This window comes from Kogia breviceps, chromosome 1 (genome assembly GCF_026419965.1).
Source record: "Kogia breviceps isolate mKogBre1 chromosome 1, mKogBre1 haplotype 1, whole genome shotgun sequence".
NCBI classification, from domain to species: Eukaryota; Metazoa; Chordata; class Mammalia; order Artiodactyla; family Physeteridae; genus Kogia; species Kogia breviceps.
In genome coordinates this window covers 171,951,251-171,976,222 of record NC_081310.1, presented here as the reverse complement: position 1 = coordinate 171,976,222, position 24,972 = coordinate 171,951,251, and the positions used below count along the sequence as shown (strand labels likewise).

The 24,972-nt window shown below is 44.3% G+C and overlaps 1 protein-coding gene across 1 annotated transcript; it reads right to left on the bottom strand.

The window, feature by feature from the left end:
- Positions 1-22,746, bottom strand: SF3A3 (splicing factor 3a subunit 3). The gene is made up of 17 exons (XM_059081424.2): positions 22,501-22,746; positions 22,172-22,219; positions 20,819-20,871; positions 20,608-20,713; positions 16,719-16,791; positions 16,251-16,342; positions 15,113-15,195; positions 13,728-13,866; positions 12,382-12,450; positions 11,497-11,564; positions 11,232-11,339; positions 9,787-9,856; positions 7,580-7,744; positions 7,375-7,485; positions 6,140-6,230; positions 1,249-1,304; positions 1-310 (listed from the first exon to the last, which is right to left on the bottom strand). Exons 1-17 carry the CDS (start codon positions 22,594-22,596, stop codon positions 233-235), a joined length of 1,506 nt encoding a protein of 501 aa, XP_058937407.1. The 5' UTR covers positions 22,597-22,746; the 3' UTR covers positions 1-232.
- Between the last annotated feature and the right edge of the window lie 2,226 nt (positions 22,747-24,972).

Here is a 24,972-nt window from a genome sequence, read left to right as displayed (position 1 = left end):
TTCAGAACAAGGGCTGGTTTTATTTTCCAACAGAATCTTTTTTAATATAAAACAAAGATAAAACACACCTCAACCCTGAAATATGCCAGCATGCCTTGCTTCTACAAGATGCATGCTAGTCCGTAAGACTAAGTAGCAAAGAGTCTTTAGGAGCATTCGGCTGGGAGAGATAGAAAAAGCAGATCTTAGGGAAGACTGGGCTAGCCCCACAGCTGAGATACATCCCTGAACACTAGAGCAGTCCTTGTCTTTTCAGATCCTCGTATGTCTTCTTATTCACAACATTCCCACTGGAGTCTTCATACTCTTCCTAAAAGGGAAGAGGAACACCATTAGCTACACCTCCTGGGAGAAATGTTTGGAGGCAACCTCTGGATACCTGAGCTCGCCCTGGCCTGATTCCATGCCATTCATCTAAGACAGCCTTTCTCAACTGGGGTTCTGCTCTATTGCTCACGGCATCTATTAGACTTCTAGGATGGTACCAATTATGACCGATCCTTGTGGATATCTGAGAAAATAGTTCATTCAAATCACTGTGTTTAAGACGAGGAACCCTGGTTGAGAAAGGCTCACTGAAGACATGGTTTTCAAATGGTTCCCAAGAATCCTAGGTTTCTGCCTAAGAGACCACTACAGGGGATGAAAGGCCAAGAAGGCTGAGCTTCTCCACATTCAGAGCAGTTCTGCTTTCTTCTATTTTATTTATTGGAGTTCTACATTACTGTCTGAAAAAGGTTTTGCTGCTAAAAAAAAAAAAAAAAAAAAGGAACACTGAAAACCACTGACCTGAAAGAAAGAGAAGCAGCAGCTACCATAACTCACATACACATCATTCCTCATCCCTGAAATCTGCTGTTCAGGATGACTATCTCAAGACCACCAAGGACACCTCCCCACCACATGAGAAGATCATCTCTCATCAGATGCTCTCCTCAATGGAGATCTAACGTATGACATGGAGTCTCAACTTCTTAGCTTATGAATCCTCACGGCAGGACAAGACAAAGCTTGCCACTTCAAAATTTCAGTGGGAGAATATAACCTGTCTTAAGATACAGATTTAAAGTCTGACACATTGAATTTACTATCACAAATGAATTAGGCTTACAAGTCAAGAGCCAATTATAGATACTGTCACATTACACTTGCTACTGCAGTGAACCGGGGACCATCTCTTACTTCCCTTCTACATGGTGAGGGAGCTCTGTCTCTTGATGCTATCCCCGGTGCTACGTTAGCACTCACCTCAGTGTCAGGCTGCCATCGTTCCGATGCCTTCTGCAGTTTCAGCTTGGCCCACACTGCAGGACGAGAAATGATCGGCGATCAGATTCCACTGAGTATCTACTGGGTACAAGGTGTTACAACACATCCCTCATTAGGGACCCCCCGAGTGCCTGCCCTTGAGACTTCTACCTGCCCCAAACTGGAATTTTGGTTCTGGATCACCTGTGGACAAACCCCTTTCATTGCAAAATTTACCACAATGTTTCTTTGCTGTAAAATAAAAGTTGGATCAAATCTAACCAAAGACCTCTTAGAATTGAGAACTGATATTCTCAAAGGAAAAAGCTAATGTGGTACAACATACAGGAATTATTGGAAAAAGTGACCTTACTGTAATAAAGTTCATAATAGAAGAGACTGAGAATACTAGACATTGTCAAATATGTCTATTTAAAGTCTGGTGCATATATTTCAAAAACTTCACAGAGGAAAAAAAAAAAAAGTGAAATATCATGGCCAAAGAGTCTGAAAGATAAGATGGCTCAACAAACACTGAAGACATTAAAATGAGAAGTCTGACAGTTCAATAACTAATTATTCCAATGATCACAAAAAAGGGAAGACATCTACAGACACCGCCATAGCTTCAGAGGGAGGGGATCCAACACGTACAAAGACAGGACAGATAACAAAACTAGGGAAAGAACAACTTAAACCTGTAAGAATGGTGTCAGGAAGGTGCACCCTTAGAACTAAGGGCTATGTGGAGCAGATGGGACAGGTCTGCTGCTACAGAGCTAAGATGACAAAATATTAACAGATTACAGTGAAAAGGAACAATCACTTGATTCTTATATGCTTTCACATTTCCCATCAAGTAGAACAATATCTAAACTTGACAAGATTACCACACTTAAAAAAAAAAATTTTGGCCATTACCGCACGGTATGCGGGATCTTAGTTCCCGGGATCGAACCCATACCCTCTGTGTTAGAAGGCGGAGTCTTAACCACTGGACCACTAGGGAATTAATAAACTTGACAAGATTAGAACGTATATCCTATAGAGGAAGTTGAAGTCTAAGATGGGTGAATAAATAGTAAATGAGACAACATATAAGAAAGTGCTTAGCTCTGTGCCTGGTGTACAGGCCCTCAACTAATCATCTTTTCCTTCCTTGCTAATTGCCTTTAATTAGCTGAAGTCTTCAGGCCCAGATAATACGCACATTACAAAGGAATGGAGAATTTACCATGTGCCAGGGCAGGGCAGGGCCTTATCATATTCTTTGTCCAGGCCATTCAGGAATCCAACCCAGAGTGGTTCTAAAATACCAGAGATCAGAAAGGCTGTCATGATTTTCTTTTTTTTTTTTTAAGACAGAGTATGGGCCATCTCAGAAGGTGAGAGGCCCCGAAATATGGGGTGGTTAGTTTTTTTTTTAATAAATTTATTTATTTTATTTATTTTGGCTGTGTTGGGCCTTCATTGCTGTGTGCAGGCTTTCTCTAGCTGTGGCAAGTAGGGGCTACTCTTCGTTGCAGTGCACGGGCTTCTTGTTGCGGTGGCTTCTCTCATTGTGGAGCACGGGCTCTAGGCACGCAGGCTCAGTAGTTGTGGCTCATGGGCTCTAGAGCACAGGCTCAGTAGTTGTGGCACACGGGCTTAGTTGCTCCGCAGCATGTGGGATCTTCCCGGACCAGGGATCGAACCTGTGTTCCCTGCATTGGCAGGCGGATTCGCAACCACTATGCCACCAGGGAAGCCCCTGTCATGACTTTCTTAAAGAAAAAAGTCGATGTAGGAAACTGGAGCAGTGAGGGAGATGTTACTCTTCAGAGGAATCTGAAAACAATTAGAAAAAAAATGGAACCACCTCTGGGTGCCAGCGTGGGTTCACTAAGAGTAAGTGAGGCAAATTAATTTGAATTTCCTATTTTTGATGGGATAGTGCCGACCTGATAACAGGTATAGACACAGGATATCATGATTTTAGCAAAGCGATTGCTCTCATAGGCAATGTCCCTAGAGTTCATGAAAACACTGTAACTCTCATGATACTGCCATAAACAAGATGGTGATATTTGAACCTGATGCTATTAGTTTATTAGTTTAGTAGACTTATACCTAGTGAATATTGGTCAATTGTGACCAACCACCTAAATGGGAAATCTCTAGTGGCAATTCCATAGGGCTCTCTCTTAGCTGTCTTTTGTTTAGCTTAAAAAAAATCCTAAGTGTGGAACAATGGAATGATTAAATAAATAAATTTAGAAGTGAAATCCTTCATTTAAGTAAAAAAAAAAACCAAAAAAACCCCCACAAAAACAAAAACCTACTGTAACTTAAATGACAGTACTGAATCTCTCCCTCCTGGCTAAAAGCGCCAAAAGGAAAACTTCAACAGAATGATCTAAAACAAAGACAAGTAAATCCAGTGTGACAGCTGTGTCAACGGTTACTTCCTTGCCCACTCCCATTAGGGAACACATCTTCCCAAGGTGTTCTGGAAGGAGCAGTCCTGTTCTAACAAGTAGCTCTTTTTGCTGCCAGCTACTGAAAAGACAGCTGACTGGACTACAGACGTCACCTGACCCAGCTGCGCCTACCTATTGTCTTTCCCAGATATTAGAAATCGGGACACTGAGAGACTGAGCTGGATGATGGCAGGCTCTGAAAACTGAAAAAGGTCATACAGGGCAAGGGCTAGAGTTGTCTTCATTGTGAGCTAAGGCTTAAAGAGAAGACACAAGGAAGTGGAGAAGGCAGACACATAGAGGGAAGCACAGCTGGATAAGCATATCCTTGCTAACAGGATGGAGGCCATGGAGTTAGGTTTTAATGGGTTCTCTTCCTCATAACCAAAAATCCTTAAGATGTCTAGTTTTGATGCTTTTAGAAAACCCCAAACCAGGGGCGCTTCCCTGGTGGTGCAGTGGTTGAGAATCTGCCTGCTAATGCAGGGGACACGGGTTTGAGCCCTGGTCCGGGAAGATCCCACATGCCGCGGAGCAACTAAACCTGTGTGCCACAACTACTGAGCCTGCGCTCTAGAGCCCGCAAGCCACACCTACTGAGCCCGCGTGCTGCAACTACTGAAGCCCGCGCACCTAGAGCCCGTGCTCCGCAGCAAGAGAAGCCACCACGATGAGAAGCCTGCACATCACAACAAAGAGTAGCCCCCACTCACCGCAACTAGAGAAAGCCTGCACGCAGCAACGAAGACCCAATGCAGCCAAAAATAAATAAAATAAATACATTAAAAAAAAGAGAAAATACACACAAAAATGAACAGTGATTTACTAGTTATATGCAGCTAGAAAATACATATAAAAATGAGACTGCATTCAAAATGCAGCATTATGATTCTATGACATTTCATTATTATTTTAATTTCCTCCCAACAGAGTGAAGGGCAAAAAATGAAGAGGCTAGTTGGATAATCTGATAACAAGATACATTTAAATTCTGACTAGAGGAACTGTATATCCCAACTTGTAAATGAATAAAGACAGACAAAACAGCAAGGAGGGCTTCCCTGGTGGCACGGTGGTTAGGAATCTGCCTACCAATGGAGGGGACATGGGTTCAAGCCCTGGTCCGGGAAGATCCCACACGCCACGGAGCAACTAAGCCCGTGCGCCGCAAGTACTGAGCCTGTGCTCTAGAGCCCGTGAGCCACAGCTACTGAGCCCGCGTGCCACAACTACTGAAGCCCGTGTGCCACAACTACTGAAGCCCGCGCGCCTAGAGCCCGTGCTCCATAACAAGAGAAGCCACCGCAATGAGAAGTGTGTGCACGGCAACGAAGAGTAGCCCCCACTCACTGCAACTAGAGAAAGCTGCGTACAGCAACGACGACCCAATGCAGCCAAAAATCAATAAATAAAATAAATAAATTTAAATTTTAAAAAAAGTATTAAAACAAACAAACAAAAAACAGCAAGGAGGAGTCCCCAAAGCTGATTCACACAAAAAACTCAATGAAAGAGTCCCCAGAGTCCACAGGTTAAATCAGGGATCAGGGAGCTCTTTAGAAGGTCATTTCTACTTGGCTCTGCCACGGAGGATTTGAACAACCCCAGAGCTGGGAGCCAAAGGAGTTAGCTGAACAGGCAGTGGAGTAGTGTGATATGCACACCTGAGAGGGAGTGCCTGAAATTTAACAAAGTGGAGTGGTAAAATTACTTTCTTCCCAGTCTAACCCACTAACAGTGAAAACATGACAGAGAAGAGATTAACTAGAAAGAAAATAAGCAGCCTGTGAGAAAGATGGCAAAAGCTACCATTGCCAGGCAAACAGGAAGCCTGACTGAGGTCCCCGGGCGCTTCAACAACACACTCCTGGACACACGTTGCACTCGGCTTTTTCTCCAAGAGGTATTTTGCTGCCATGTTGCTGCGTATCTGCCCTGTCACCTCAGAAATAAGTTTACTGCGACCGTTTCTACTTTTTCCTTCATATCTGCAGCTAACATAGTAAAATCAATTCAAAAAATATACATAATCCCATTCACTCAAAATATTGCATACAAGGGAGTTCACAGACCCCAGTTAAAAGCCGTTTTAGGGACTTGCCTGGCAGTCCAGTGGTTAGGACTCCAAGCTCTCACTGCTGAGGGCCCAGGTTCAATCCCTGGTAGGGGAACTAAAATACCACAAGCCACACGGCACGGCTGAGGGGGGGGAAAAAAAACCAAAAAGCTGTTTTATAGTCAGCACGGAGCTCTTCTCAAGGGAGAAAGAATCAGTATTGCTGGTTAACGCATCCCCTCAAAAAGCAGTGAATGTATGTAGGACTGTAGTAGTTTGCACATATCCACAACCTGCTGCCCTTAGGCCTGGACACACCAGGGTATCGGGAGAGTGAACTGCAGGTCTGACCTCGGGAATAATAAAGCTTACTTACAGGAGACGGCGTCTTCAATCTGTGTCACGTTAGCAAAGTGGGCAGTGTTTGGGATGCCCAAACACCTCATGCCATGAGCATGACGCCATTCCTGGGAGAAGCGAGAGGACAATGTGAAACGGGATGGCTGAACACTGACCACTAACTCCATTCTACTCAGAAGCCCTACCCTGACCCTTTGCAAAAGGCTCCACTTAAAGGCAGCATTCCTTTTGTGGCTCTTGTTTGTAGACAGCTGGCTGTCACTGACAAGAGGCCGTTACTTCAAAGCAGCACTGCACCGTTTGCCTCACTGGGCTGGTTTATTAAAAACTTAGATTCCAGATCCAGACAAAACCTGTGTCAAGACCACAACTCACCAGTCACCTCCCAAGCAACCCCCCCCCCCCACCAGCATGAGTAAGCGTTACTGATGGCTGGTCAGCGTCATCTCTGGAAGTAAAGGAGAAGACTGTTTATCAGATATAGGCAAGGATACGAAAGAGACCAGTAAGAGATGCTGATGCATGACAGTTCTGGCTCAGGGACAGCAAATGGTATGGGCCCTGGATGCCAATTCTAATTCGTTGGAGGTGGTGTTGAGAAAGATTCAGAGAGTACTCAGGAGCCTGGCGGAAAAGACCCCAGGATCAATTAGTAATATGTACATCTGAGGGAGACAGAGAGGAGTTCATATAAATTCGCCATCCTTGGCTACATCTAGCAAGTCTTCCATTCTGTAAAATTTTCTTCCAAGTACTAAGAATTGAAGGCAGAAACAAAACAAGGGTGAGTTCACTTACTGGAGTACCACCCAGATAATGCTTTCTCTCAAGAATAGCTTGATAAATGTCATCCTCTTCGTTTCTTTTTTTTTCAAGAGGCAAAGGCCCATTTAAGACCCAAAGAAGGAGGCGGTCAGCCTTTTCTTTGGTCCTGAGTACTAGCAACAGGATAGAGAAATGACCAAGGAGTCAGAAAGGCAAAAAGAAAAATAAAGAGCAAGCAAGAGGAAATAGAAATGAGGTTCAAACAGCAGAGTGGTGGGATGCCTCCAGAAACCATCTCAGGTACTACCCAAGGCTGGCACTGGTGCTAGAGGCCAAATGCCACATGCTGGACTTTAGATCCACTCCTTCTCTGATTCTCTTAGGCTCTGGACACTAGTGGTCCTCTCAGGCTGCTCCTATCCTCTTCTCTAAAAGACTCATGTTTCATGCTTCAACGTCCAGGAGAAATGGCTCTGAATTCCTTACAGCAAAATGCCGCTGGAAGGCCTTGGGACCTCGGTAGGTGTAGTTTCCACAGATCTCACAGTTATAGTTGATATTCAGGCCATGAAGCTTATACAACCAGTAAGGAATGGGCTAAAAGAAATCAGATAAAAAACAGTATTAGACTAGTGTCTGCATCTGCTTCCAAAATGCGATATGAGGGAAAGACGGTAGTGTTGGGACTGACTTTGCCATCCCAGCCAAGGGGCAGGTTCTTGGGGTTGTAAATGATTTCATTCTCTTCGTCTTCACTTTCACTCTCGCTGATCTGCTCTTCCTCCTCCTCTTCTCGCTCTTCTCCGGTTCTTGCCTGCTTGCGCTGTACATTTTCATGAGTGAGATGTCGCTGTTCCTAAGTCAAGCCCATAAATGAAAAGGGAAGTCAAAGAATAGTGCAGAACAAGAAGGGAAATTTCCTATTCTGCTATAACCCTTGCTGACCCCTCACTTCCAAGGATTAGGTTTTCTCTCTTGTCGAACAAAGAGGAAGTCTTGTCTTCAAATCAGAATTCCTCATCAGCAGAGGAATAATTCTTCCCTGATCTTAAAGGAAAAAGTCAAAGATTTTATAAAGCACTTGCCTAAGTTACTCGTCTGAGGCCACGAACTATCGCAGAACAAGAGAACAGTCTCTTCTCTTCTGTCTCTAAAATATCTCCTGAACCCGTCCTTCCTTCTCCTTCCCACTGTTATTGTCCTCACCAAGATGACAACCTTCTAACTTGCCCTGAGTCTCTCCTCATTCCAGTCCAGCTTCCACGTTGTTCCCAGATTTTTCTGCTCAAAAAAACCAATCTAATGGTACACTTTGCTTAAAGAACTTTTATTGGCTTTCTGCTGCTAAAAGGACAAGGTTCCAATTTCCAACATAACTTTCCAAATGTCTCTGACCACTCCCTCCCTTACAAGGCACACCCATATACACTGGTTTCCTCATTATTTCCTTTCGTCGTATTTTACCTTCTTGCTTGCTGTTTCCTCTACCTGGAACATTTTTATCTCCCTCTTTCTACTTAGAACACTCAATCTCAATGTATTACAGCATGTGTCACATTATACTGCAGTTATTTGTAGCCCTCAGCCCCAAAGTGGGCTTTTCGAGGGCAAGAGGCTGTGTCATATTCACTACTGTATTCAAAGATCTAGCATAATGTCTGGAAACCAACAGGTACCAATAAATGGTGAAATAATGGTAAAAATAATATCAGTACATAACAAGAGCAACTTCTAGAAACCATTTTGGCTGGAACTGGCTGGAATTCCAAAGACAAGAGTGCCACCTCCTGGCAGGGAAAGCAAAATGCTCTCAAAGGAGGGAGAAGTAGTGGGCACACCTGTCAGGGGCACAGATTTGCCTCTCAGTCTTCTTCAGAGGACTGGCAACACAGACTGCTGCCCACCCTAGCACAGTGCAGGTTTACTGCGGAGAATATAAGTATTCCCAGTATCCAATGTCTGGCTAGCCTCCTCTTATCAAAAGCAGTTGTAATAGGGGCTTCCCTGGTGGCGCACTGGTTGAGAGTCCGCCTGCCGATGCAGGGGACACGGGTTCATGCCCCGGTCTGGGAGGATCCCGCATGTCACGGAGCGGCTGGGCCCGTGAGCCATGGCCGCTGAGGCTGCGCGTCTGGAGCCTGTGCTCCGCAACGGGAGAGGCCACAACAGTGAGAGGCCTGCGTACCGCAAACAAACAAACAAACAAACAAACAAAAAAAACTACACAAAGCAGACAACCAGAAAGTCCCGTCCTCCGCAGGACTCCCAGAGACCCTGACCACCTTCTCTGGATGAGTGGTGCCCTTTCGTCCACCTTCTCTTCCCTGAAAGAGTCATTTCCTCCCACTCGTCCCTTCTTTCTCTCCGAGATAAGCATCCTGGTCAGGTTAGGCCTTTTTTCTACCCGCAAACCCCACTTCAGCTTCCTCTTGAAAGAATATTCAGAAAGGAGCAGCTCACAGCCAGCTCTGTACCATTAACCTCCTGGCCCTAAGAAGTTTTGCACAATCTTGTGAACAGGTACGGAATGCCTTTTCAGAATAAGTCACATCTGAAAAGCTATTCTTATCTGCCTTTTGAGTGTCTGCTTCTTGGGTCACCCCTGGGTATACTCCAGAGCTCAGGCAAAGAATCTGGGTACTAAGGGGAGTCTATTCTCTCTGCCTAGCCTCAAGGGACTGCGCAACCTTGGGAATATCACCTAACAACAGACACCTAAGAACAGAACAGCACCTCAGTGAAGGGCCAAGTACCCTGGGAGAACACAATTTTCTGCTGAAGTATTTTGATATGTATCTTTCCTCTTGCAATCCTAAAAAAAAAAATCCTACAAATTCATATTTCTTTTACTTCCCCATCTTGTAGCATTTACAGCCCTCAGCAGAGTCAGTTACTCACCCCAAGAATCTCTACATATTCATAGATCTGGGCTTCTAGGAAAGCAATGTCTTTGTTCCTCTCAGTGTCTCTGAAAATAAGAAATAAACTGTATCACTCAAGGGTTCTTTTACCCAATGCCCTGTTCTGTATATCTGGGAACATTTATTCCATGGGTGCATTAAAAATTACAAGCATGTGAGAAATACCACGTTGTGAAAGCAAATGCTCTGTTCAGCTCAGGACTCGCTGATAGAAGTACTGAGGTTATTTCTTAGAATGTATAGAAGCTTCCTCTTTGACCTCATTCTAGAAAGTGAAAGACATATCCAGGTATTTAAATTTCCATGATTATAACATACAAAGGAAATGTGGTACAGAAGAGCAAGCTCTGGAACCAGGAGACTTGGGCCCAAATCCTGACCTTGCTCCTTAGTAACTGTGAGATAACAGACACACTCCATAACTTTTCTCAGTCCTTATCTGCAAAAAATCAGGATAACTTTTGGGGATTGTTTTGAGAATTAGGAAAACCACATATAAGAAACACCCTGTACAGGGCTTCCCTCGTGGCGCAGTGGTTAAGAATCCACCTGCCAACACCGGGACAAGGGTTCGAGCCCTGGTCCGGGAAGATTTCACATGCCACGGAGCAGTTAAGCCCGTGCGCCACAACTACTGAGTCTGCACTTTAGAGCCATCGAGCCACAACTACTGAGCCCGCGCTCTGCAACAAGAGAAGCCACAGCAATGAGAAGCCTGCACACTGCAATGAAGAGTAGCCTCTGCTTGCTGCAACTAGAGAAAGCCTGCGCGCAGCAACAAAGGCCCAATGCAGCCAAAAATAAATAAAAATAAAACAGATTTATTTTTAAAAAATGGGCTTCCCTGGTGGCGCAGTGGTTGAGAATCTGCCTGCCGATGCAGGGGACATGGGTTCGACATCTTCCCTGGTCCAGGAAGATCCCACATGCCGTGGAACGGCTGGGCCCGTGAGCCATGGCCGCTGAGCCTGCGCATCCAGAGCCTGTGCTCCGCAATGGGAGAGGCCACAACAGTGAGAGGCCCGCGTACCGCAAAAACAAAAACAAAACATAACAAAAAAAACAACCCTGTACAAGCATGTGGCTCAAGAATAGATTCAACTGTCATTAGTAAAAATGTACTTAGAAAAATATTTTTGAACCTACTTAGTTTCTATAACCTACAGAGGTAACAAAAGGTACCCAGGGCACAGTTTCAACTTTACAGACATCACCCACTCTCAGTCAGCTGAGTACAGACTGTCTTTGGTTTATAATAACAATGAGAGCTTGCTCTGCCATTAGCAGAGAGAAAGAGCTGACTGGCTCTCGATGGATCAATAGTGGTGATAAAACAGGCTTTAAAATTTCTGTTGTGGTAAGAATTCTGCATGGGAATAAAAACTTTAAAGTGTCAGCAGAGGTGCGGCCCCAGCCACTCACCGTTTAGTGCCCTTTGACTTGGGATTTTTGGCAAACAGGGAGGTGTCGAGTGACTCCAGGGACTTTCCTTTGGTGCTGAATAGCCTCTGGGCTCTCTCTTCTAGGGTCCTAAGGAGACACAAGGGGCAAAGGATTTCAGGATTACTTTATAGGCTTGCTTATCTTTGCAGTGGGGGGTGACAGAAAGAAGGGCATCAGAGCCACTTAGAAGATCGTGAAGCATACAGCAAATGACACAGTTCTGATAGAAAAACCAGCCTCTTACCCGCCGCACTTCAGGCCTAAAGCTAACAGTGCAGATTTCAATCTGTCCAGACCCAGGGAGGCCAACTCCTGTATGAAAGAGACAAGTTACAATTTTATATAAATAGACTTGGGGAAACAATAAATGCTGAAACTTCGTCTTTGAAGGCTAGGGTGTGGGTGTTCCTAAAGCTGTGGCAAGACCACACATTCCACAGCCAATTTCCTAGCAGTGTGCCCCAACTCTCCAAAGAGGCCTTGGGGGTTAAGTTCATACATAACCATACTGGTAGTGTTCCATTACCTCCACTACAGCTTAAGATGGTTAGAATTTTTAGTTTACAGTTTTCAAAGAAGTTGGATACATTTTTATTGTTTTTATTTTTCTACATTCTTTGTAGATGCTTGGCCCCAAGAACTGATGTCTTATCATAAGTTTATCACATTAAAAACAGGAGACCGGGCTTCCCTGGTGGCGCAGTGGTTAAGAACCTGCCTGCCAATGCAGGGGACACAGGTTCGAGCCCTGGTCTGGGAAGATCCCACATGGTGCGGAGCAACTAAGCCCGTGCGCCACACTATTGAGCTCGCTCTCTAGAGCCTGTGAGCCACAACTACTGAGCCCATGCGCCATAACTACTGAAGCCCACAAGCCTAGAGCCCATGCTCCACAACAAGAGAAACCACCGCAATGAGAAGCCCACGCACTGCAACCAAAAGTAGCCCCCACTCACCGCAACTACAGAAAGCCCACGCCCGCGCGCAGCAACAAAGACCCAATGCAGCCAAAAATAAATAAATAAAATAAATAAATTTATTAAAAAACAAAAAACACGAAACAGGAGACCGAGCAATCCCTCTGAGAAGTGAACAGGCAAGACCAGCACAGTGGATAAAGAAAACATACCTCCCAGGAGGAGAATGCAGAGAGGTCAAGATGGGCTCCGGCATGCGTCAGGGCACTGCTTGTCTCTTTCTGGAAAGAACAATATGATGTTTATTAATATCCAGGCTTAGAATGAAGGCAAGGGAGTCATCTAAAGGCACACCTCAGAGACATTGCAGGTTCAGTTCTAGACCATCACAGTAAAACGAGTATCACAATAAAGCAAGTTACATGACTTTTTTGGCTTCCCAGTGCATATAAAGGCTATGTTTACACTATACTGTAGTCTATTAAGTACACAATAGCATTATGTCTAAAAAAAAAAATGTGCATGCCTTAGTTAAAAAATACTTTATTTTCAGGGCTTCCCTGGTGGCGCAGTGGCTGAGAGCCCACCTGCCAATGCAGGGGACGTGGGTTCGAGCCCTGGTCCAGGAAGATCCCACATGCCGTGGAGCAGCTGGGCCCGTGTGCCACAGCTGCTGAGCCTGAGCTCTGGAGCCTGTGAGCCACAGTGCTGAGCCCACGTGCCACAACTGTGGAAGCCCGCGTGCCTGGAGCCCGTGCTCCACAAGAGAGGCCTCCTCAACGAGAAGCCCACGCACCACAACGAAGAGTAGCCCCCGCTAGCTGCAACTAAAGAAAGCCCGCGAGGAGCAATGAAGACCCAGTGCAGCCAAAAATAAAATAAATAAAACAAATTTATTTTTGAAAAAAAAACTTTATTGCTAAAAAATGCTAACCGCCACCTGAGGCTTCAGTGAGTCTTGGTAGTAACAAAAATCATGGATCACAGACCACCATAACAAAATGAAAAATGGCACTAATAGATTTGCTTGACACAGGGTTGCTGCAAACCCTCCATCTGTAAAAAATGCACCATCTGAGAAGTGCAAGAAAGCAAAGTGCAGTAAGATGAGGTGTTCGTGTATCAGGTGCTGGTTGGCCCCTTATACACACGTATGAATAACAACCAAATGCCTACAAGAGCAGAGCAAAAAAAAAAAAAAACAGATTGAAAAACTCACCCAGAGAGATTTCAGGAAAACTCAAGTTTGTCCCCAGGAATGAAAACATAAAGATTTCTAGCATATAATTATATCAGTTTTTGGTCAGTAGGAACCACAGAGCAGTAATGACATGGTTGGTGAAACTCCTAGGCCCAGCCAATGGCAAGTGGGCCCTGACAAAATCTCTTTCAAAGTACACAGAGAAAACCCAGCATACTTGGCAGACAACATCTCACGGCCATAACTGATCTCAAGGGATCAGCACCTCCTGCCCTAAAGCAGAGGCTCAAGATTAAAGTAAAATAATTAGTTTATGTCCCTGGCATGTCCTCCACCCACACCCCCACTGAAGCTCACCGGCCATCCAGGAAAAGTACCATTCTCCCACTTCTTCTCAAACTCATTCTGAATTTTCCCAAAAAGTTCATTCTGATCTTGGAGAGGTTTCACTCTATCTGTGTAATCCTGAAGGTACTCAAGCAGCATCTCCAGATATCTACAGAGGAGTAAATAACACAGAGACAGCAAGGTTCCTATTTTTGATATACTATTATGCCCTGTAAAACATACTTATAATTCCAGTGAAACTAGTTTTTTCAAGTAATAATACTACTTTAAAAAATGAGTTTACAATTGGCTTTCTCCTAATATGTCACCTGTTTTTTTTTTAAACATTTATTTATTTGGTTGTGTCAGGTCTTAGTTGTGGCAGGCAGTCTCCTTAGTTGTGGCTCACCAGATCCTTAGTTGCAGCTGGCAGGCTCCTTAGTTGCAGCATGCGTGTGGGATCTAGTTCCTGGATCAGGAATCGAACCCGGGCCTCCTGCTTTGGGAGCATGGAGTCTTAACCACTGTGCCACCAGGGAAATCCCTCTAGTAATATGTCATCTTGATTCTGACCTTTCCTATCTTCTTTCATCCTCATGATACAATTCCAAATACTAAAGTCTTAACTCATATAAAAGATTTTAGGTAAAAAGAAAATAAGAAAAAGAGAGGAAGGTAGAGTACAGATTACTAACCAGGAGCATAACAACACAAACAAAACTTAAATCTACACATCAGACCCAGGCACTTAACTTCAATCACAATCTGAGAAAGTCTAATTTTTTCCCATTCAACTCCAAAGACACAGAGCCAGCTGGATGGGAGACTTCCTTCTACAATGAGACAACATTAAGAACAGTATGGATCTAAGATTGTGGATGTGCCCATAGACACATTCTTCCAGAGCCAGAGTATTATGGTTTTGAAACCATGTCATTCAAAATTCCTATCCTCAGGCTTCCCTGGTGGCGCAGTTGTTGAGAATCTGCCTGCTAATGCAGGGGACACGGGTTCGAGCTCTGGTCTGGGAGGATCCCACATGCCACAGAGCAACTAGGCCCATGAGCCACAACTACTGAGCCTGCGCATCTGGAGCCTGTGCTCCGCAACAAGAGAGGTTGTGACAGAGAGAGACCCGTGCACCACGATGAAGAGTGGCCCCTGCTTGCCACAACTAGAGAAAGCCCTCGCACAGAAACGAAGACCCAACACAGCAAAAATAAATAAAATTAATTAATAAACTCCTACCCCCAACACCTTCTTTAAAAAAAAAAAAAATTCCTATCCTCCAATAAACCTGGAAGTCATTCATATAATGCCTTTCATGCAACAAAATTCAAAACTGCCCTCAAACCTTCTCATTAAACAATCTTCTAGTTAAATCCAGTAGAGCCCTAGAAACTAGTAATGGCTACCTCTTATACTCTGCATTCTTCCTTTCTTTCGGAATGTCAAACAACTGGTCGAAGATTGACAGGTAAGTGATATAATCCAGCTTCTGGAGAAAGAAAAGAAATGACAAGAGATTCAGTTAGGTGTTTGCACCAAGTTGCAACATAATCTCCAATAAATGAGATTAAAATTGAGTGTTGCCTAACAAAGTAACAAGGCCCAGCTCACTTTAGTCTCCCCCCCACAACATTAATTCCTGTACTGAGTGTTAATTCCACTGGACTGAGCAAAATATCAGATACACAATTAACTCTGTGAAATAAAGATCAAGTCAATAAACCATAAGGTAAAAGAAACATCTGTTGAACATTACTATTGGGTTGACCAAAAAGTTCATTCAGTTAGTGAATATGTTTTTCAATAAAGTTCTTCGTGAAAATGAAAAATGTCTTTTATATTTACTTAAAACCAAATGAACTTTTTGGCCTACCCAATATATACAGGGCACTTGTTTAAAGACGGACACCCACTGCATCCTAGCAGAAGGTGCCATTTGTTCACTCATTCAAGCACTTACTTAATATCTTTGGACCAAGTACATGGATACAGATGAGAACAAGACAGATGCAGGACTGTACTCATGAAGCTTAAAGTTTAGTCACAACTTTTGAGACATGTGCTCACAACCCCAAGAGAAATTTCATCATGTATTTCCTTGTGACCCTGGGACTGTCACATTAAACCTCACCTCTTATGGTAAGTTATTTTCTAATACCTTTTTAAAGATATTAAATAGCCCTCCTAGCAGAGATTATGTTTTTGTATCTTTCATGTACCTACTACTCTGTGTGCCTAACACAGAAGCTTGATGTGTACTTGTGAGTTTAAAAATTTTTTTTATTTTTACAAAAGCAAAATAAGCTTGTTGTATTAATAAAATAAAATTTATTGATAAGTAAAATATGCTTATTGTATTGACTGTAGAAACCCGACTTTCACTTTGAAAAGTGTTCCATTCCAAGAAAGCACATCACCTCTTTAATATTGACATAACAGTTCCAGAACACAAGGAAGACACTCTGTTTTAGGTCTAGTAGCCCCAGCCCAGTGTCCTGACTCACCCCTAGAATCAGAACCACTCTCGCCTCTCCTGGGTCTTACCTCAGAGGCCTTCAGGTTAATGTATTTGAGGTAACAGTCATGGAGATCAAGGTAACGACCATATCCCTCTTCATCTGTGAACTCCACCAAATCTGAAGGAATCAGATATCAAGATTCAGATACTAAAGACCACTTTCTTGGACTTGGCTTTTCAAGTGGACTGCATTGTTTCATAATGCAGCCCTTCACCCAACTATCCTCCCTCTAGTCACAAAGTGAACAGACCTCGCTTTTCCAGGCGAGTGAATTTGAGCTGGGCTAGCACAAAATGACTATTTTGTCCAAGGCCGATTCAGGATGACAATCTAGTCCAGACTTTTCTCTAATCTAGCAAAGAGGAAATCAGTAAGGGAACCTGGCTATAAATTTCTCTGGGGCCATTTTCTAGGGCTCTGAGGGCAAATCTGAGCTCTGGTCATTAACCTGTACTTCTGCTAGTGCTGGACAGAAACATTAAACGCTACTTACTTTGTGCCTCTTCACTTGGATTCTCTCGAGCCTTCAGGAGCTCCTCAAATTCCACTGACATTGGCACACAGATCTGATGGGAAAAAGAGAAAAGCTCAGGTGGCTTTTTCAACATAAAAGTTGCAATATCACAGAATGGACTATATAGAAAGTTGGGTTTCTATCACTTTATTTGGCCTTGATTTTTCATTAGGAGCTTTCTTCTGTTTTCTAATTACCTTGCTTTTTCCTTTTCCTTTTTGCATTGTTTAACTAAAAATTGCTAAAATAACACATGCTCACAAAAACTCAAACAACACAAAAAGACAAAATGAAAAAAAAAAAATCAAGGTTCGGGGCTTCCCTGGTGGCACAGTGGTTAGGAATCCACCTGCCAATGCAAGAGACATGGGTTCGAGCCCTGGTCCGGGAAGATCCCACATGCTGCGGAACAACTAAGCCTGTGCACTACAACTTACTGAAGCCTGCGCGCCTAGAGCCCGTGCTCCCAACAAGAGAAGCCACCACAATGAGAAGCCTGCACACCACAATGAAGAGTAGCCCCCGCTCACCACAACCAGAGAAAAGCCCACGTGCAGCAACGAAGACCCAACGCAGCCAAAAATAAAATAAATAAAACAAGTAAATATATATATATATATATATATATATATATATATAAATCAAGGTTCCCTTGGACTTCCCTGGTGGCACAGTGGATAAGACTCCGTGCTCCCAATGCAGGGGGCCTGGGTTCAATCCCTGGTCGGGGAACTAGATCCCACATGCATGCCGCAACTAAGAGTCCGCATGCCTCAACTAAGGAGTCTGTGTGTCGCAACTAAGGAGGCTGCATGACGCAAACTAAGACACCTGGTGCAACCAAATTAATAAATAAATATTTTTTAAAAAGTCAAGGTTTCCCTTTAATAATTCTCCTGGGAATAGCTAACCACTGTCAACAGACCTTTATTTTTATTATTTATTTATTTTTTAATAAATGTATTTATTTACTCATTTATTTTACTTTTGGCTGCATTGGGTCTTCGCTGCTGCATGTGGGTTTTCTCTAGCTGCTGAGAGCAGGGGCTACTCTGTTGCAGTGCACGGGCTTCTCATTGCGGTGGCTTCTCTTGTTGCAGAGCACGGGCTCTAGGCAGACGGGCTTCAGTAGTTGTGGCACACGGGCTTCAGTAGTTGTGGCTCACAGGCTTCAGCAGCTGTGGCTCACGGGCTCTAGAGCACAGGCTCAGTAGTTGTGGTGCCGGGGCTTAGTTGCTCCGCGGTATGTGGGATCTCCCCGGTATGTGGGATCTCCCCGGACCAGGGCTCAAACCCATGTCCCTTGCATTGGCAGGTGGTTCTTAACCACTGCAGCACCAGGGAAACCCAACGGACTTTTAAATGTCAGCCATTCCCAAACTCTGCTGCACATTAGAATCACCTGGGAGAGCGCTAAAAAATCCTAACGCACTTGATACCAATTTAATCAGAAGTGGTGGGGAGGTATCAGTACTTTTTAAACACTCCCAGATTCAAATGTACAGCAAAACTTGGAAACCACTGCTTTATGTATTTAAATATATGTATTTGTGCAAGCACTACAGGCAAGTGCAAGATTATTATTTTGTTTCTCACATAATTAGACTTATTTTTTTTTTCCCTTAGTATATCTTAGGCATTCTTCCAATCATTTATTTAACCATTTATTCCTCATCACCTTTCTATCTGGGCTGGGATAAGGTTAACACACCAGAATGGTACTTGTGCCTTCTCTCTTGGTTACCAAAAGACTTAATACTCTATCTTCCAAAGGGGATGAGGACACATAGGTAGGTGTGTGAGAGTACATTTATGTACCTCCACTTAACTTCAATAAGCAGTCTCTCCTGTCTGGTATTTTCAGTCTCTTCACTTATCCATCTGGTTCTCTAAATATGTATGCCTTCCCTATTTTCCTTATGATCCGCCTGCTTCTCCTCTCCTTTTTTCAGCCAGTCTTTCAAATGCATGCTAAACACTCCACACTACTGTATCCTCATTATCCACTTGCGCCTCTGTGACCAGATTTCCACTCCCACTTCTTCAACAGAGTAGCAACCTTGGCAGTTACCAATCAACAACAGCTGAGGGGCTTCCCTGGTGGTGCAGTGGTTAAGAATCCGCCTGCCAATGCAGGGGACAAGGGTTCAAGCCCTGGTCCGGGAAGATCCCACACGCCGCGGAGCGGCTAAGCCCGTGTGCCACAACTACCGTCTAGAGCCCACGTGCTGCAACTACTGAGGCCTGTGCACCTAGAGCCCGTGCTCCGCAGCAAAAGAGGCCACCCCAATGAGAGGCCGGCACACTGCAACGAGGAGTAGCCCCCACTCGCCACAGCTAGAGAGACCCCGTGCACAGCAAAAAAGACCCAACACAGCCAAAAATAAATAAATAAAAATAAATTTTCGGGCTTTCGTGGTGGCACAGTGGTGGAGAGTTCGCCTGCCGATGCAGGGGACACGGGTTCTCGTGCCCCGGTCCGGGAACATCCCACATGCCGTGGAGCGGCTGGGCCCGTGAGCCATGGCTGCTGAGCCTGCACGTCCGGAGCCTGTGCTCTGCAACGGGAGAGGCCACAACAGTGAGAGGTCTGCATACCACACAAAAAAAAACAAAATTAAAAATTAAAAAAAAAAAGCGACCTATGCAGTAAGAAACCAAATAAACAAACAAAAACAACAGCTGATACCAGTGACTTCCTTTGTGAAACTCATTGGCTGAGCTTCAGTAAGACATTACCTGGAGTTGCCATTTGACCTGTGATGGATGGCTTCCCAGGCTCCTTTTCAGTTAAGTACCTTATTAAGAGAGTGCCCCAAGGCACACAGAAGCTGACAGTCCCCCTTCACACTGTCTCTCCCTCCCAGAACTCTATGATCCATGGCTTCAACCATCAAGTACATGTGGTAATTCTCAAGCCCCAGTCACCTAATTTCAACTGCTCATGGGACACTTCTACCTAGATATAATATCACCTGAAAATCTACATACATAAAAATTCATTTCCACTACAAATGGGTTACCTCTTTCTTCCTTATTTCTATCAAGGGAACAACTTTTTAGTTACACAGTCATAAAAGCTCAGAGTAATCACTGACCTTATCTCTCTCCACTTCTCCTACAACCATGCCTCGCTCCCCCTTCCCCCGGAATTCCTTTGGTCAGCTGTGTAAGATGCTTAATGGATTCTTCAATAACTGAGATGTAATCCCTGCTCCTCATCATTTACAATATAGTGGGGCAGACATTCATTGTCATAAAATACGACAGAATCATAAAGATAGGAAAGGTTAATTGGGGGAGTAAGGTAGACTAGGAAGGAATTTTCATGAAAGAGTAGGCCTCTGGGCTGAATCATGAAGGTGTAATGATCACTGGAAGTGAGTAAAGCCTTTTTGTGTTAGTTGGATCCTCTAGGTAGCAGATTTTAAGACAGAGTTGGGAGCGCAAGTGGTTTATTGGGTGGGTATTATCCATTAAAGATAAAAAGGAGAGAGGAGGATCGGGCAGGGAGAGCCCAGACCATGATGAAGATTGGACAAAATCTTGACCAACCCAATGAGGAACTCTGGAGCAAAGATTACTCACTAGAAGAGTCTCACAATGGGCAGAAATAACCAGGCCATGGTACCCCCACTGTGCTCAGTCACTGATTGGGGGCTGCCCAGGAAGAGAATGGCCTTAGCTTAAAGCTGAGGGAGATCCTGAAAGCACTGGAGTTGCAGGATGTCACCTAACTTCGCTGCTTGCAGCTAACTGGCGAGTTCTTTTTTGAAGGGACACCTTAGTGGCAATCTCCACTTTCCTTACACCTTTCCTTTGTATGCTCTTTGGACAGGTTTGGAGAAAATACTTTCTGAGGTCATACCTCATTTGGGTGCTTCCGGTGGAATTCCTTTATTTGTTTGAGTCTATTATAGAATTCAGCAAATTCATTGGGTCCTGAAATGGCATTGAGTTCCTCCTTTCGTAACCTGCAATTTCAGAAAAAATCCAGAGAACACAGAACACAAACTCAGTCCTTTAACCATGGCTCCTCAAAAGCAATAATTCCTGGATTGGCTGTGACTGTCACTTACCCATCCTTATCATCATACAAATCCCTCAGGTTCCCACTGACTTCCATATACCTCTGAAAGGCAAACACAAACCCATCAGGATGAAGCAGTCTGTACAACTTAGACCCAAGCAACCAACAAAGGCTCTCTTGTCAAAGCCCAGGGAAACCTCAAGAGATATGGTGTTAAAAGTTCCTGTTCTTTCTGGTACCTTTAACAGACAGCACTGGTTCCTAGTTACTTTTTAAAACAGGTCATTTTGAAGAGTAACTGATGTGATTTGAGGGGTGGCAGAAAGTTCCTATATTTAACTTTCCCTAGAAGAGTCATAAAAGAGAGCCATTGTCACCCTTTGGTAAACAGCAGTTCCCACCTAAGACACTCAAAGATAAAAGGACGGTCCAAGATGATTTTCACTACTTCAAAAGGCTTGACTGCGGAGTGCACAGACTAAATAAAACATCACACAGTTTCTTTTGGATTCGAACTCAGGATGGTACGGGTACGTAGTCCCTTCTCCAAAACGTTTGGGACCAGATTTGTTTCAGAATTTGGAATTTTTAAGTTCAGGAAGGTACTGCATGCAATATCCCTAGTGGAATCTGAAACACATGTTAATAGTTCTGCAGTGAAACATGCATTACTTATTAAATGTGATAAAGACCATAAAAAGCCTCCCATCTGTTCAGATCAAGTCAGATTTTTGCCACCAAAAAATTACCAGAACAAACAAATAAAAAACCTTTCGTTTTCAGAATATTTCAGATTTGGGAATTTAGATAAGGGATTAGGGGCTTGTAATGTTAATTATCTTCCCCAAATTAGAAACTCTGTGATTAGGTCTTTTATTCTTTTCTAAACAGATTTCAAACATGCAAGAGTAGTGAGCATGGTATAACAAACCTCCATTTATCTACCACTTAGCTATAACATAAAAACGTATCAGTATTTTGATTTTAATTACTTTTCTAAAAGTAAGAAATTGAACTATTACTAGGAAAATGCAGTGTGGTAGGAAAAAAATACTTCAAACGCTTCAATACAGTATTCTGGGAGGAAAACAGTAATACACAGCATTCTCTTTGGGGGGGAAGGGAGAGTACCTTCTAAGCCTGAATGGCTGACTCCTGGTAACTACTCATTGCACATCCATGGGATACAGAATGCTCTAAGGGGCATCTTTCCAAGTAATTAAGAATGAATAAGAGTTCCCCTTTCACAGAAGCGAGCAAGGGTGGTTAAGCACCCTTTGGCAGGCATACAAACCCGTGACTGGCCAACCCGGTTACCTTTGTCCAGGGCTCCAGGTGACCCCCCCGCCCCCTTCCTCCAGCCCATCGCGATCCAAAGAGAAGTGGACAGCGGGGCACTCACATCTTGCATGGCCCGTGTGCGGTGGTCAGAATTGATCTGGTCCCGGAGCTGAAGAAAGGCAAACGGTGACACAAGACACCGTTAGTCGGAGTTCTGGAGTTGGGAAGGCCGCCCAAGGGCGGAGCTTATCCGCTCAGGTCTTAGCGGCCCAAGCAGAGAGGCCTCTGGGCGCTGGGCCCGGGGGAAGGTTACCTAGGCCGGAGATCCGGTAGGGAGCCCCGGGAAGGGGCGGGCTCGGGGCAGGTCTGAGGACCTAAGAAAACTCTCGGAGGTTGAAGCCGGGCATGGGGCCCAGCCGCAGGGGTAGCCCCTGCCCAGGCCCCACTCACCGTGGACTTCTTAGTGAGCATCTCTTTAGCCATGACGTCCATGAGCCGTTCCTTCTCCTCGTGATAGCGCCGCTGCTGCTCCAGAATTGTCTCCATCTTCCTTCCTCCGCCGCCGCCGCCGCCTCAAATCAAGCTAGAACACAGACACTGCCGGAAACAACTCCTGCTGCCTTGCGCGCCCGCGTCCCTAAGAGGCGCGTCCGGCGTCACCTAAGTTCCGCGGCTGCCGGAAGTTCTTCGGGGACTCGAGGAAAAGTGAGCACCGCAGGAGACCCAGTCAATGCTATGGAGACGGCTGCAGTGCCCCTGCTGGCCGGGGGTATGTGGCGCGATGCCTAATGATTGGCAGGTGCCTCTAGGGGGCATACAGAAATCCACCAGCCTGGCAGTAAGGAATCTGACCTGGCTTCCAGGGCTTCCTCGGCCGCGTGGCCGGGCGGGTAGGGACCTGGACTGAGTAGTTGAAGAGCATGGGTGGGAGCTGGGCAACCGGAACTTGTGTCTCCGGCTCTCAGTGTGACCACGTTTTTTCCTTCTCGGGACATCGGTGTCTTCGTCAGTAAAATGGGGATGATAGCGGGTTTCTTTTCTTTTCTTCTTCCCTCCTTCCCTCCCTCCCTCTCTCTTTTTCTTTTTTGATACATGGAAACAACCTAATTGTCTATCAGCCGGGGACTGGTTAAATAAAATATGGTACATTCAAGCAGTAAAATGCTATACAGCTATAAAAAAAAATGAAGCAAGTCTATATGTCCACTTACAGGTGGAGAAATGAAAACGTATGTCCATGTGTTCGGACGTTCATAGCAGCGTTATTCATTATCAAGAAAAACAGGACGTAACCCCCAAAAGCCATTAACTGGTAAATGTACAAACCAAATGTGGTGTATCCAAACGATGGAATGTTATTCAGCAATAAAGGAATGTTACAGTATGAATGAACCATGGAAACATCATGCTAAGTGGAAGAAGCCAGACGCAAAAAACGACATTAGTGTATGTCGGGATGGCAAATCTATAGAGACAGAAAGTAGATGAGCGGTTGCCTGCTGCGGAAGGTGAGACCGGAAGTAACTGCAAAAGATGCGAGAAATCTTTTTTTTTTTTTTTTTTTTGTGGTACGCGGGCCTCTCACCGTTGTGGCCTCTCCCGTTGCGGAGCACAGGCTCCGGACGCGCAGGCTCAGCGGCCATGGCTCACGGGCCCAGCCGCTCGACGGGACGCGGGATCCTCCCGGACCGGGACACGAACCCGCGTCCCCTGAATCGGCAGCCGGACTCCCAACCACTGCGCCACCAGGGAAGCCCCGCGAGAAATCTTTTGAAGGTGATAGATATGTTCTAAAATTGGATTGTGGTGATAGTGACACAAATCTATTAAATTTGCTGAAATTAATTGAACCGTACACTCAAATTGGGTGAATTTTATGGTATGTAACTTATACCTCTATAAAACTGTTTAAAAAATCTGTATGAACTCAGATGGAAATATGGCCACACAGAGTGAAAAAAGCTAGAGGCACAACGGTGTATATGAAAATAAATACACAAAGAGATTATTTCTGGAAGGATATCCAAGTAACAGTAAACCATTGTTGTTTATGAGGAGACAGACTGGAAGATCTGGTATGGTAGGGACATTTTTCTTTGTATATGTCCAAAGTACAGCATGAAAATTTTTTCATAACATATACATGTATTACTTTTTCAATTTAAAAACTTTTTCATTTAAAACTAAAACCGAAAATACATATATGCACATGCCTGCTTAACAAAAAAGAACTAGGAGGTTATAATATAACAAGGAGTTATTAGTGATTTACCTTCTCTTTTTGGAATTCTCCAATTTTTCTACAATAAGCATGAATTACTTTTTGTTTTTCAAAGTTTGAAAAATAACAGAGATAATGACTTTTGTCCTGCCTGCTCATGGGGTGTTGTGAGGGTCATATTTATGTCTAAAAATTTAAGCAAGACCTCAACCTCAGGGAGAGAACCCCCGGACACAACTCCTCCCTGGAAGTTTTTCCTGCACCTCTAGGAAAGAGGTAAGAAATTTCTTTTCTGGATTGCGGAGACAGCACGCGTATCTTTTGGAGCGTAGGGTGGGTGGTGGGTAAAGGTTTGGGATCTACCGTATTTCATCGAATATGAGACGCTATTAAATGTTAACGCCACCATTATTTTACGGTCGACTAAGAAAGAAAGAACAAAAATTGTCAACTAAACTATGTCACACTTGATTAGACGCTGCGTCTGGGTTTCTGAGATGTTAAATCTGAAAACTGTTTATCCTGAAATCAATGACACATTGTTGTACTTGCACATCCCTTTCCTCTTTGGTGGGTAGACGACCTAAGCACCGTTCACCTGATGCCTTCCTTCCCCGAAAACCTTCTCCTTCCCCATTCTTTCAAACCAGTCACCAAGTCCTGTCTTTTCCATTCCTGATGCCACCTGTCTCATTATCTCT